Genomic DNA, 14,033 nt, shown 5'->3' on the forward strand with positions numbered 1-14,033 from the left:
ATCTGTATGCACATACACGTTTGAGAAGGCTGCTAGGGAGGACAACTCATTGAAGGCATTCAAATTTACTTTAGTTTTTAAACTGTGTGTGTGTGTGTGTGTGTTTAACGTCAGCCAAAATAAACTTAGGACTGCAGCAGGCCTTACGGACCTTTCCATTCTAAGTTAGGGCTCTGGGCATGTGGATATGTAGCCAAGACCAAGCCTGCGTGGCTTACCGAGGACAGTTCTTGGAGCAAAAGATGCCTAAGAAGTCAGGTAAACTGTTCCTGCCCCTACTTTGCAGACAAGACAAGAAAGGCCCAGGGAGTCCCACTGACCCACATCCAGACCGGAGGAAGAGGAGGTGGTGGTGATGGGTATATTCCATTAGGAAACAAACAATCCGGTGTTGTTAGAATCAGCAACCCTTCTGGTTTCCAAGGCCTGGAAAGTCTATTAATTTCTTTATGTTCTCCGATGCCTAATAATTGTTCTCCGCCTCTCCCGGCACCTCCCTGCCACTTCCTGGCAGCCCTGGGGACAGAAGGTTTCCTCCTTTTGCACAGAGAAGGCCCATAGCCAGCTTCGGACTGAACGGATATCCGGCCCGCAGGATGCAGAGGAGGCAAAGGCCTCATTGTTCTTAGGGTCAGCCCACTCCTCCCCCCGCCCAGAGGGCACTGGTGGCAGACCCCAGGGTGACGGCGGGCCCATTTCCCGGGAGTGGGGCCGTCAGAGGAAGAGAGGCTGAATGTTCCGAGGCTGGTGTTCGGAGCTGACAGCAGGAAGGCGCCAAGAGCCCCCGTAGAAGTAAGCCCGCAATTTGAAAACGCACTTCCAACGCCAGCTTGGCGCTGTTCCTCGTGAACACTCCCCAGTGCCGACTCAGGCGAGTCCCTCTTCGTTCTGATTCATCTCAACGAGTTCGGAGGTAATGCGGCTCGTTGATCTGCGGACCCCACGTGCTACAGGGCAGTGTATTAGCCACACGGGCCGCTTCCCATGCAGGGACCCCTGGAGTCCGGGCCACCGGGCGCGGGCCGTCCCGGGCGCCAGCCGCCGCCAGGGGGCGCTCAGGCTGCGCGGCCGCCAGTGCCCGGTCGCCGCCGAGTGGCAGATCCCTTCGCGCCCTTGGAGGAAACAAAGTACACCTTTGTCAGCGACCGGGCACGTGTGCGTGTGAGACGGCGCACAGTCACGGGCCGCCGGGTGCGGGGCCCGCGGGCGTGCCTCGCTGTTTCTGGGCTGCAGCCCCCGCGTGGCCCAGAGGAAGGGGGTGCGGCGCACGGCGGGGCCGGGCCGACCTTTCTCCAATCCCGAGTAGGTCCAGACGGTCGGCCTGACTCGCACCGGCTCCGGCTGGGCCGTGGCACTTAGCTGGCCGCCGCCGCCGCCGCCGCCGCCGCGGCCGCGGCCTGTGACTTCGCTTTCCGGGCTCTCGGCAGGGCGGGACACGGGCGAGCCGGATCCCGGGGCATGGGCGTGCGAGTTCGGCCCCAGGACTGAGGGCTCCGGCTCCGCCGGGCGGCCTTTGATTCCCCCGCCGTCTCTCACAGCGCCGCACCCGCCTTCACATTGGGTGCGGGTTCCCGGGCGCCTCTCGGGACTCCCGCAGCTGCGTGCCACCCTGGCCACAGCGCGGCGCGCCGGGAAGACTACAAGTCCCAGCAGGCCCCGCGCCCCGAGCGCCGAGGCAGTAGGCGCGGCCAGGGCTCGCGCTTGCGCAGGGAGGCCCGCCCGAGCCTGCTAGTACCACACCCCCGGGAGGGACGGAGGGGAGGCAGAAGCATCCGAGGCATTAAAGCATCTGAGGGAGCCGGAGGGGAGGAGAATGGAGTGACAGAGAAACGCGGAGGGTGGGGGGTGGGGGGGAGACTGTTGAGGGAGGGGGGAGGGGGGACACAGAGGGAGGAAGAAGCGGCGGCGGCGGCTCCTCTTTGCAGAGGGGGGAAAACTCTGAGGGAAAAGAGCAGGAATAATGCGGTAGGAAAGGCGGGCTCCCGGCTCCCGGCTCCCGGCTCCGGCAGCAGCGGCGGCAGCCCGAGCAGCGGCAGCAGCAGCAGCGGCAGCACCCCCAGGCGCTGACAGCCCCGCCGGCCGGCTCCCTCGCTGACCGCCGGCTGTCAATGGAGCTGGAAAACATCGTGGCCAACACGGTCTTGTTGAAAGCCAGGGAAGGTAAGAGGCCGGTGCGCGCCCGGCCCCTTCGCCGCGGGCCGGGGTGCGGGTGCCGGGCGGCGTGCGGGCTGGGGCGTGTGCGTGCAGGATGCCCGCAGTGAGTTGGTCGCGAGCAGGACACCTCGGAGAGCTGCCCCTGCAGGCGCTTCAGGTTGGCTGCCCCTGGGCTGGGAGGATTTGGACTTTGGTAGAGAAGGAGGAACATCGAGGTGTAAGGGGATGCTGAGAGATCCCCCGGCTTCCTGCTCTAACCTTACCGACAGCGCGGCAGCTGCTGAAAAGGTCAGTTGGAAAAGCTTTAATTCAGGAAGAGATGGGCAAACATGCACATCAAATAGCTTTTCGAGTCGGCCCGGGATGGGTTCTAGGAGTGTGAATGGGTGTGTGTGTGTGTGTGTGTGTGTGGTGTTGGGGGGTAGGTGGGGGTGTGTGTGTGGGGGGATTAGCAGGAGCCAAGTCTTTGCTTGCGCAGGCTGAGTTGATACAGGCTATTGCTGGAAACCATCCGCTGGGAAGGTTTCTTAGGGAAATCCCGTCGTGTGGAAGGAAGCCTTTTAAAGGCAAAGTAAGATGTTGAGGAATGAGCCCGTTCCTAGAATAACGAGAGGATGGATGTACGAATCGTCTAGAAAACAAGTCAGGATTTCAGAGGTCGCTCTCCCCCCGCCCCCCTTCCCCCTTTTTTATTTTTTATTTTTATTTTTTGGCGGGGCGTGAGGGAGGTAACAGTGGTTGGATTTGGGCTCAGTGAAGGAAAGAAAGGTCCGTGTGCCGGTGCTTAAATGCGTTTTGGGTGCGAATCATTACATTTCCTGCATTTAGCTGGCAGGAAATGTCTGAACGGAGTGGGTAAGATCCTAAAGTCAAAGCTATAAACACGTTTTGACGCTTCCTTTGAGATGAAGAAAAAAAAAAAAAAGTGGCCCAGGAACTTAGATGGTTCCTGAAATGATCGTGTGCCTGTAAACATACGATATTTAGGAGCACCTGGACTTTATGTAACATCTCTGCTGCCAAGATTTGAGCTCTGCTGTGCAGCCTTTTTCTAAAACGGGGAAGTGGATCGCCCCCCCGTCATGGGAGGAGACTCTATTTGACACCCAAGGTAGAAGGCAGCCCCAGTAAGGTCTTGACTTCAGAAGGGTCCTCGGGGAGCAGTCCACGAAAATGCCATGCCCGCTTCTGAATGTTTTCGCTCACCCACTTTGATGAAGGAAGGAAGAACGTGTGGCCAGCAGTAAAACGATGCGTGTTTACCCAGCCGGTCCCATCACCTTGTGGGTCTGTCCACGCCGAGCGGTGCACAGCCCAGCACTGCAGCCCAGCGTTCACGTCGTAATTCCGTCGTCACTTGTCGCTCTAAAGCCGTCCGTCGCCCGGAAGGTTTGCTTGGAAAACCCCAGCAGAGTTTAAAAGATTCAGGTCTATCAATTACCCCCCCCTCCCTCACCCCCCAAGTCGCCCAGCTTTGCTGTGAGAACAGATTCGTAGGAAAGGCAACTTCAGGTCCTGAGGCCTGCTTTTTTTTTTTTTTCCTTTTTGCCTAATTTAGAATTTTAGCGAGCTGGATCAAGGTGGGGGCTGATGGGCACTCCCCCGACTGGAAAGTGCGTCCTGGAGGGGAAGAAGCTGAGAAAACAGCAGCCCCCCTCCCTTTACAGACGCCACCTAGTGGTGGGATTGGGTTGTACATCGCAGGGCTCGGGGGCTGGGAAAGTTTTCCTCTCCCCCTCTCTTCTGAAATTGTTTCTCGGGAAGGCACTGGAGGGGACGGCTGCTGGAGGCTTTGCAGGTTCCACTGGTTTCTCCTGTTGTCCGGGGGACCTTGCTCCCGAGGTTGGCTGCTCCACACGCACCTTTGCCCGGAGGATGCTTTTTCCTGTTCTTCCCATTAGGTTGCTTCTGTTAAAATGTTTTGCTTGGGGTGAGCAGAGTGCTATCAATTTTCACCTCTCAAGTGATCTCCTCAGTGTGTTTTTTTTTCCCTCTCCATCGAGATTAATTCTGATATTTTGGTTCGGCCGGTTAGCAGTTTGTTTTTTTCAGAACCTCCGGGAAGGGCACTGCAGGCTGCAGGTTTATGTGGAACGACAGGACGGAATTGCAGGGATTAAAAGCTCTCAGGAAAGTGCCCCGCACGTCCTTGTCCTTTCCCAGTCTTTCCGATTCCTCTTTGAGAGTTTGGTAGGCATCGCATGGTGAGAAAACAGCCCCTGACGATGCCTTTGAAATGGAAAGGGCCTTGCCTGGAAGGAAATGGAGAGACTGACACATGAATGAGAAAAATTAATCACTTACATGGAGGCTTCCTTTTAAAATTTGCTTTTCTTCTCCTCTTTCTTTTGTCTAAACAGAACCCATGATTTTAAGTGCTCCCATTTTCTTTTTGCTGGGTCTTTATTAAAAATGTGAGCACATATATTCTAATTAGCGTGGAAGCCTAGAGAAATAAAAGCGATTTATTTTTCTCTTCTCAGCTCTCATATATTTGAAGTCATTCTTTTAAATGAAGTAATTCTGCAAATAATTATATTATCCAAATATTCAGAAATGAAGGTTCTAGTCAGCTTAGTGAAATATCTAACATAAAATCGATAGTATCTTTAAAAATCTGAGTTGTTTGGAATGTTTAAAAAACACTTCTTACTTGAAGATTCTAGTGAATGGTTACAGATGGAGAAATATAATTAGTGAATGTGAAATTTAATTTAGTTGACTTAACAAAATATATTGTAAACAATCTGAAATGTGGCTTTCAAGTAAAAGTAATATTTGTCCCAAACAATAGAGAAACAGGCCTTTGAAGAAAGACAGAAACACTTTGCAAAGGCTGTAAAGGAATTTGTAGCTGTTCATGTTGATGGATAATTTTGGGGCTTATCTTTTGTTATTATTATACATTCTCAAAGGCAGATTACTTCTAAATTCATTGTAAATTTAGATTCTTACCATAATAAAGCACATATAAAGTGAAAGACATGAATATAGCAATAAAATAGAAAACCTATACCTATATATCAGAGTAAAAATGATTCCTTGTTATTAATTACACAACATAGCAAGCAAATGACACCTCTGTGACAGGTTGTTTTTTTTTTGAAATAAGATGGAGATCTGAGTTCAAAATTTTAAACCTCCCAAACGTATTTTGTGGGCTGTTTATTTGTCTTGTTCTTGTGAGAAAACATCAACTTGGTCACTCTTCGGAACTTTAGGTTCCTCTCCCAAAAAGTGGTTAAGGGGAAAAAAAAGAAAAGGAAAGAAATTGAGACAATTCACGCCTGTTTATGGAGATGAGCTAAGTGATTAAGTTCAGACTAACTTTACTTATTTATGTACATTTCAGAATCTCAGAAAATTGGCAAGCAAGCTAGTGTTGAAATAACAGTAGTGAGAGTGTTTGCAGAGTGTCCTGCTTTGTTATCGCAGGGAAGGTGTTTGTGTCTTTATCGTATTCTAGATCTGTTGCCTCATCTTGAGTGAGCTGCGGTGAGGAAACGGCAGGGGCTCACCTTCCCTTTCTCCGCCGGCCAGCAGTAGTCCTATCTGATCAATCAAGATGACAGGGAGGGCTGGTACCGTTTCCTGAGCCTGCTTCTGCAGGCACCGAGCACAGGAACTGCGACGTCAGAAATGTAACGACTTTGCCATTGATCACAATTGCTGAAAACCAGAATATGCAAGAACCGTTTCCTCCGATAGCTTGTTGACTTGTTGGCTTGGCTGTTCATGGTGATCAAGACTGGGGACCTGGGACTAGGTGCAGTTGGGATTAGGGCAGGAGGAGAGAGGGAACCCGCATCCAGCAGGGAGGGGCCGGCTCAGCATCCCACAGCAGGCCTGGAAGCCCGGCCAGCTTCCCTTTCCCTTTCCCCCCAAGTGCACATGATGAACACAGAAGAGCAGCAGCTGTCATCCTGGGAAGGCAGCTCTGTGTGTGGAGGCTGCCTGGCCTCGGCAGGGCAGTGACGTTAAATGAAACTGCCTTTTATTTTTTCGAAGTTTCTTTTCAGCACCGACAAGTTGGAGGTGGAGAAACCAAAAGCAGCGTTTTCAGAAGGCCTTGCTCTCTCACAGAAAGATTTTAACGAATCCAGCTGCCTGGTTTAAAAATCATCAGATAAATGCTCACAAGACTCTCATCTTTCAAGAGCTTAGCTGCTTCTTGTCAGATTCTAAACTCCAAAAAGCTTGATTCTTGCCGGGCCCAAACTAATCCTTTGCTTAAAGTATGTCTTCAGAAGCTTTCACTCTTGTAGTGGCTTGCTAAATGGTACCTTTTGGGTATGGGCTGCCATAATGTCCAAGTGAATTTCAGGACAGAGCTCAATATGCGAGCAAATTCACCTGTACCGAGGACTGTTCAACCTTTACCTGGAACTTCCATTGTTGTTGGGGGGTGAGGGAGGGTGGGTAATCCTCACCTACCATCCAGGACTGCAGGCAATATTTAAAGTTAATGTTTGTTGCCGAAACCGGTTTGGCTCAGTGGATAGAGCGTCGGCCTGCGGACTGGAAGGTCCCAGGTTCGATTCCGGTCAAGGGCATATACCTTGGTTGCGGGCACATCCCCAGTAGGGGGTGTGCAGGAGGCAGCTGGTCGATGTTTCTCTCTCGACGACGTTTCTAGCTCTCTATCCCTCTCCCTTCCTCCCTGTAAAAATCAATAAAATATATTAAAAAAATAATAAAGTTAATGTTTGTTGCCAATATATTTGTGGCTCAAAGTAAAGTATTATAACATCTAGACATTTTTTAAATAAGAAAACCTTATGGTTAGCTTGGCCGGTGTGGCTCAGTGGTTGAGCATCAACCTATGAACCAGGAGATCATGGTTGGGCTCCCGGTCAGGGCACATGCCTGGGTTGCAGGCTTGATCCCCAGTGTGGGGCCTGCAGGAGGCAGCCAATCAGTGATTCTCTGTCATCATTGATGTTTCCATCTCTCTCCTTCTCCCTTCCTCTCTGAGGGCTTCCTCCAGTTTTAGATAGTACTAAATTATTGTTTTCACCCCCCAAAAGATAAAAACTGTAAGAAGTTTGATTTATTGATTAAAATATTTTCAATATTTATGTTGTTTTTAAATAAAACATTTCACTGAAATATAACAGGATGTGTTTTAAAGTAGAAACCACTCCTATCATTTAAGCCCACATAATCCATTTAAATCACTTAAAGTCACATCTTAAAACCCTTGTCTTCACCATTCTATTTTGATGTGAGGTGTGTGTGTGTGTTGGGCGAGGGTGGGGGGGTGGGTGGGGGAGGGAGCCTAGGGTTAGTAAGACTGGAGAAATTCCTTTTCGATGTGTCACCTGTTTGTAATCGCTTTCTATTGTTTCCTGCAGTTACATGAGCTACTGTCACGATATCTTTTTGTAACCATAAAACTTAATTTTTTTAAAAAAAATATGTTTTTATTGCTTTTTCAATAGTGGTTTTTCTGGGGTAGCATCCTGGGTGGAGTTGAGGGTCAGAGTTCTGGGGTTAAAGGCGCCTAGTCCTCTAAAGGTATGCTGTCCAACACGGTAGATTATTAGCTGCAAGTGGCTATTTACATTTAAGTGAATTGGAATTACACGTTCAGTTCCTTGAGCATGTGAGCCACATTAGGGCTCCGTGGTCCCTGCGGCTAGTGGCTGCTTGTTCGACTGCCCGGAAGCAGAGCCTTCTCAGCACAGCAGGAAGTCCATTTGGACAGAGCTGCTCTGGAGTTCTACACATCGAATTAAACAGGAGTGTGATAACCCCATGACTTCTGACACGATACTTGGGGGAAGGTTGAGGAGGGGGAGAGAGGTTAATGGTGGGGAAGGAGAGGAGACAGAGGGGAGAAGGGGGGGAGAGACCAGAAGGGTGTGGGCTGAGTCTGGGGATTAGGACTGACTCCAGAGAAAAATTCAGTTCAGGGACAATCATAGATGTTGGTGGTGAGCCACCCATATTTCCTTTTATTTAAATTAAAATTAAAAATTTTTTTTGCTTTGAGAGAGAGAGAGAGAGAGAGAGAGAGAGAGAGAGAGAGAGGAAGGGAGAGGAAGGGAGAAAGAGAGAGAAACATCAATGTGCTGTTCCACTTACTTATGCATTCATTGGCTGACTCTTGTATGTGCCCTGACCCAGGATTGAACCCACAACGTTGGCATGTATGGGGTGATGCTCTAACCAACTGAGCTACCCGGCAGGCAGGGCGTCTTTTTTTTTCTTCATATTTTGTTGGGAAATTTGCCTAGCTTGAGCCATTGACTTTCCTGATTCAAATTAAGTGCATACTATGGATACATACAGAGCCCTATGTTCCTTCTTGAAACTCCTGATATGAGGCTATTTTACTAAGAAAAAAGAAAATTAAGTTGTATGTGGAGTAATTCTACAGAAGGAATTAAAAAACAATAACAACAACAACAACAACCAAAAAACACACCTGTTTCCATGGACTTCAAAAAGGCACTCCAAAATGAGGGTGAAAATAGGGAAAACAATGATAAGGGTTTCCATTTCTTTTGAACAGGACAGACTGAAACAAGATCACAAAGAATGATGTCAAAAACGCACTGGTTCTTGTACCCACTTTAAAATGGTTTCTCTTTAAAAACTGTTTCCTGTGAGATTTGCAACATTTTAAGGATAGCCCAGTTAGAGAGGCTTTTAGAAAGAAACATTAGCATTTGAAACAATGAAACAGCCGGTTGAGGGTCTTTGGTGTCTAAAGCAGGGAATTCTATTTGACAGTGTGCCAAAGAATCAACTGGAAACATCTTTCTGTCGCAAGTCAGTCATAAATTAGCCTAATTTCCATAGGGCCTGCCTTGTCTCTAGCAATTTGTAATCTGTGGAGTACTGACATATTTTTTAAGGCGACGATTCCATGAACCTCAAAGGGCAACTTTGGGGGCCTGTGCAGAAAGCAGAAGACACTGAGATACACAGACAGGAATATTCCTGTGTCATGAAGTGGCTGAGACCCCGGGGCAGGCAAGGCCATGATGCCCCAAGCCTTCTCGGTCCGTCTCCAGTCTGTCTGTCCTCCACTTTCCAAAACGGAGGTTTCCCTGGTCTAACAGACGGGGAAACGGAGACAAAAGAAAGAGAGTCACTGGTCCACGTCACTTGAGTTGTGGACTTTTTTTGTGGGCCACCGTCCAGAGTCCTTTAAATGTTCAAAAAGAAGTGTTCCCTCTTCCCTGCAATACTGTAAGCCAAAAGCCAACCCCATTTCTCAGGGCGGTATCGTTTCTCAATGTAAGCCCTCCTGAGGCTGCAGCTGTGGGAGAGAAAGAGGGTCTCTGTCCGACTTCCTGGAGAAGGGGGCAAAGCGGGGCTGTCACTTTCCTTCCACACCCCGCTTTCAGCGAAGGGCCAATTTGAGAGCCATCGGATAGTCCAGTGGTCGGCAAACTCATTAGCCAACAGAGCCAAATATCAACAGTACAACGATTGAAATTTCTTTTGAGAGCCAAACTTTTTAAACTTCTTCTAACGCCACTTCTTCAAAATAGACTCGCCCAGGCCGTGGTATTTTGTGGAAGAGCCACACTCAAGAGGCCAAAGAGCCGCATGTGGCTCGAGAGCCGCGGTTTGCCGACCACGGGGATAGTGTATTCCTGCTAGGTGGTGCATGACGGATAGGTGAATCCTCACAGTAGGTGTTTCCACTTTAAAAGTCGAACTGTTTGTTAGTCAAGTCAAAAGAATCTGTGATGGAGGAGAAGGGTATATATATTATACATACATGCCTGCACGTGTGTGTGTGCACATACAGGCTGTGATCCTTTCTGGAGCCCCGTTTACCTGTGTTTTCCTTCTACCCACATGCCCCTCCATCCCTCCAACCCCCACCTCTGTTTCCGCACACACACCAACACATTAAAAGCGCAGGGTCAGCCCTAGCCGGTTTGGCTCAGTGGATAGAGCGTCAGCCTGTGGACTCAAGGGTCCCAGGTTCAATTCCGGTCAAGGCGACATGCCTGGGTTGTGGGCTCGGTCCCCAGTAGGGGGCATGCAGGAGGCAGCCAATCAATGATTCCGTCTCATCATTGATGTTTCTATTTCTCTCTCCCTTCCTCTCTGAAATCAATAAAAATATATTTTAAAAAAAGTGCAGGGCCAGCCTCTTGTCATTCTTCCTTCCAGCACGGCTCGGAGAGAAGATTGAGAAGCCAAAGAATTGCGCCTGAGGGACAGGCGTGGAACCGGGTGGGCGGTGCTGGGGACCTGTCGTTGGCTGTGGCCTCACCACCTCCTTTCCTTGCCAGAGCCATGGGCAGCCCAGTCCCTGCTGGCATTGGCTTGCCATGTGCAGGTCACATCTGCCCCAAGGCCTCCTTCCTTGGGGGCTTGTTGCTACCCCTTGGGGGATCCTTGCCCTCAAGCACCTCTGCCTGGCGGGGGCACCTCAGGTGTATACTCATGTCTCTGCAGCTTTCTTTACCTAAAAATGTAGGGGGCTGGGGTGGGAGAGGTGGGGGGAAAGCCACCAGTGTGACTCCTCTGCGGGTTTGCGGGGTACCCCTTCTACCCCCCTCCCCAGCCCTAGCCCTAGCCCCGCTCTGTCCTAAAGAGAAAAATGTGTGAAGCAGCCCTTTTCTCTGGAAAAGCGCTCGCAGGGGTAACCCCTTCTTTTTCCAGTGGTAACTTTATGGCTGCTTGCATTTAGAAACCGTATCAGTGTGTGTGTGTGTGTGTGTGTGTGTGTGTGTGTGTGTGTGTGTGTGTTTGATGAGGTAAGAGAGTCTTAAGAACCATGGACTTCCTTGGGGGTCGCGGTGAGACTGGAGCTGCGGCCTGATGTCCCCGCCTGGTAATGAGGGGACCGGAAGGCAGGCCTTTGATCTGCTCCTGCAGGGAAGGTGAAGCTCTGAGCCCAGCGGCTTCTGGAGGAAGCGGGGTGAGGGATAGGGTTACCCAGCTGCAGGCTGGAGAGAAGGCAGCCAGTGTAATTGGTCCGCGTGTCTGATAGAAGGCCTTGTGAGACCTCATTTGAAAATGGAATTCCATCTTGGCCTGGGTCGCAGCGCTCGCTGGTGCGATGGAAAAGGCTGGAGGTCAGCGAGTGGCCCAGGACCAGCAGCGGCCTCGGGCCGATGCCCGCGTGCTCTTGGCCTCATCTCTGAGTCGTCCGGTCACGCGCTCAGGGAGAGCTCGTTGGGGTGCTCAGGTAACGTCCCCCGAGAAGGAGCTCAAGCTCTAGGAAAAGTAGGAGGTGTCGGGACAGAGAATTGGGCTGCTGCCTTGAAGGGCAGAGGGGGGTCTCAAGACCCAGCCTTTCTCAAGCTAAGTGCCATTGTGGGTGGATGCCACGAAGTCTACAGTCACAGATGAACGGAACATAGTAGGTGTTCAACAGACGTTTCCAGAAACGATTGACTTAGAGCAGGGGTCCTCAAACTTTTTAAACAGGGGGCCAGTTCACTGACCCTCAGACCATTGGAGTGCCGGACTATAGTTTAAAAAAAACACAACTATGAACAAATTCCTATGCACGCTGCTAAGTCGGCTGCTAAGCAGGACAGGCAGCGGCGGCAAAAACACCCGGCGGGCCGGATAAATGTCCTCGGCGGGCCGCATGTGGCCCGCGGGCCGTAGTTTGAGGACCCCTGACTTAGATGCTACATCTAAGTTTGTGTGTGTGTGGGAGTGGGGCAGACAGTAAGATCCTCAAGAAGTGGTCTTGATGTCACAGTCGATGGTAAATTAGGAAATGATTCAACGTGGCTCAGAAAGATTAACTAAGGCTATAGGGCAAATTGGAAAATGTTTTCCAAATGTTTATCTTCACTGTGAAAAACGCCTGGCAAACTCCCCCACCCTCGTCCCCAATTTGGAAATGGTTTGTTTTACTTGTTTTGGAAGAAGTAAATATTTGCATTAGACCAAACATTTGGGGCAAACAGTTCGCCCCCAATTCCGAGGCTCTGTGTGGGTCGGAGGAGATGGTTCACGCTGTTCCACTCATACCTTTTTTGGCTAAATCGAAGGTAGCTTAGGACACAGTCTTCACATGCTTTTTCACATCACTACGAGGACGAGGCTGAGAAAATGGAAAGAAAATAGGAAGCCAAACCAGTGATCCTCCAGGCCTAGGAATGGCTGATGACCTGGCATTCGAAGGATGTAATCGTTCTAGAAAAATTGCCTTTCTGCTCATGGGCAAAGAGGCTGGATCCAATTAAGACAAAGAAAACGTATGTTAACTCAGAGAAGAGATTTCTAAACAGTCAATTCTGTAACCCTCTCTGAAGAGGAAGAGGCCAACATGACTGGGCTTTAAGGAGGATGCCAAACCCTATGATATATAATAATTAGTAACCACTGGTTATTTTGCCGCACACTCATTTTCCAAACCACTAACCATGGCTTGGGACGGAATGCACGGGGCCGAGATATTTGCCCCAGATGTCTTCCCATCAGTAGTACCCAATTAGAGGGATTTTAAAAATTAAACCTTAATTCTCGAGAACCTATCGCAGCCTAGACATGAAAGGAGGGCCAACCCGCTTTCCTCGACAGCTCCTGGGTGACCGAGGTGAGGGTTCGTCTGTGGGTACACTTCCAGTCCACGTCCCGGTCGGCATGCTGGTCCCTGCTGGGGGACTGATGGTTGTATACCCCGGTGCCTGCTCTTCTCGCTGGGCTCGTTGGCAGCTTACACCCATCTCGGGAGTGACGGCGAGAGGCCTATCCAGCGTCAAGCTCTTCCCGCGCCAGCGCGTGACGTGAGCCTGTGCCATTCCCTTCACCCTGGGTGGGCCTTCCTGCCCTCAGCGTCTGCCGAGAACTTGAGGACTTCACGGGAGCCAAGTTCCGATGGGCACGGCCCTGCCCGGGCTTTCCTCTTCCCCCGCATCATCCATCCGGTGTGTACTTAGCGCCTGGCCCCATGCTGGGCTCTGAAAGGAGGGCTGGGTTAGCCATGGACTCTCCCATCTTCTTTCTCAAATGGTAATTTAAAAAAGTATGAAGTCTCTTGTGTCCATTGTGTTAGTTGATCTTGATCGTCCTGTGAGGCGTGTTTTATTCTCCCCCATTCTTAGAGATGGAGAGTCAGGCAGCCAGAGGGTAATGACTTACCCTAAAGCACCCGCCGCATCCAGAGCCCGGACCCAGCGCCAGGCTTTGCGTCTGACACTCTTTTCTGCTGGTCACAGCTACTTCCCTCGGGAATCTTCCCAGCTATTGGGAATGTCCATTCTAACATATATGAGACATTTGAAAAGGAATCACGTGTGCAGCTGTGACTCACAGTTAAATAGGAATCATTCTAATTTTTTCAAAAAAATATATTTTATTGATTTTTCACAGAGAGGAAGGGAGAGGGATAGAGAGCTAGAAACATCGATGAGAGAGAAACATCGACCAGCTGCCTCCTGCACACCCCTCACCGGGGATGTGCCTGCAACCAATGTACATGCCCTTGACCGGAATCGAACCTGGGACCCCTCAGTCCGCAGACCGACGCTCCATCCACTGAGCCAAACCGGTTTCGGCTAATTTTTTTTTTTTTTTAAATTGATTTCAGAGAGGAAGGGAGAGGGAGAAACGTCAACGATGAGAGAAAATCATTGACTGGCTGCCTCCTGCACACCCCTCACTGGGGATCGAACCTGCAACCCGGGCATGTGCCCTGACCAGGAATGGAACCGTGCTCTTCTGGTTCATAGGTCGACACCCAACCACTGAGCCATGCCAGCTGGGCTAATTTTGAAGATTAAAAAAAAAAAAAAAATCTGCACAGGCAATGCTTGCTAATGAAAATTCAAACAGCAATGCAAAACATCAAGAAGGACGTCAAACTCTCTCTTCTCCCAGCTCTGCTACCAGCTCCAGCCCTGAGAGTTGCTGTCAGCGCTTAGGTGGGCATGTCCCCCGATTTC

The 14,033-nt window shown here is 50.3% G+C and overlaps 1 protein-coding gene across 3 annotated transcripts in view; it reads left to right on the forward strand.

Annotated features, from left to right (window-relative positions):
- Positions 1–1,881: 1,881 nt before the first annotated feature.
- Positions 1,882–14,033, forward strand: part of GRK5 (G protein-coupled receptor kinase 5) — a 182,792-nt gene continuing 170,640 nt past the window's right edge. For all 3 annotated transcript variants that reach the window (XM_008144361.3, XM_028149593.2, XM_054728665.1), the window contains exon 1: positions 1,882–2,160. In XM_008144361.3, coding sequence (XP_008142583.1) covers positions 2,109–2,160 — 52 coding nt within the window. In that variant the 5' untranslated portion in view covers positions 1,882–2,108. The remainder of the gene's footprint in view (positions 2,161–14,033) is intronic.

The sequence above is a fragment of the Eptesicus fuscus genome, chromosome 17 (genome assembly GCF_027574615.1).
Source record: "Eptesicus fuscus isolate TK198812 chromosome 17, DD_ASM_mEF_20220401, whole genome shotgun sequence".
NCBI classification, from domain to species: Eukaryota; Metazoa; Chordata; class Mammalia; order Chiroptera; family Vespertilionidae; genus Eptesicus; species Eptesicus fuscus.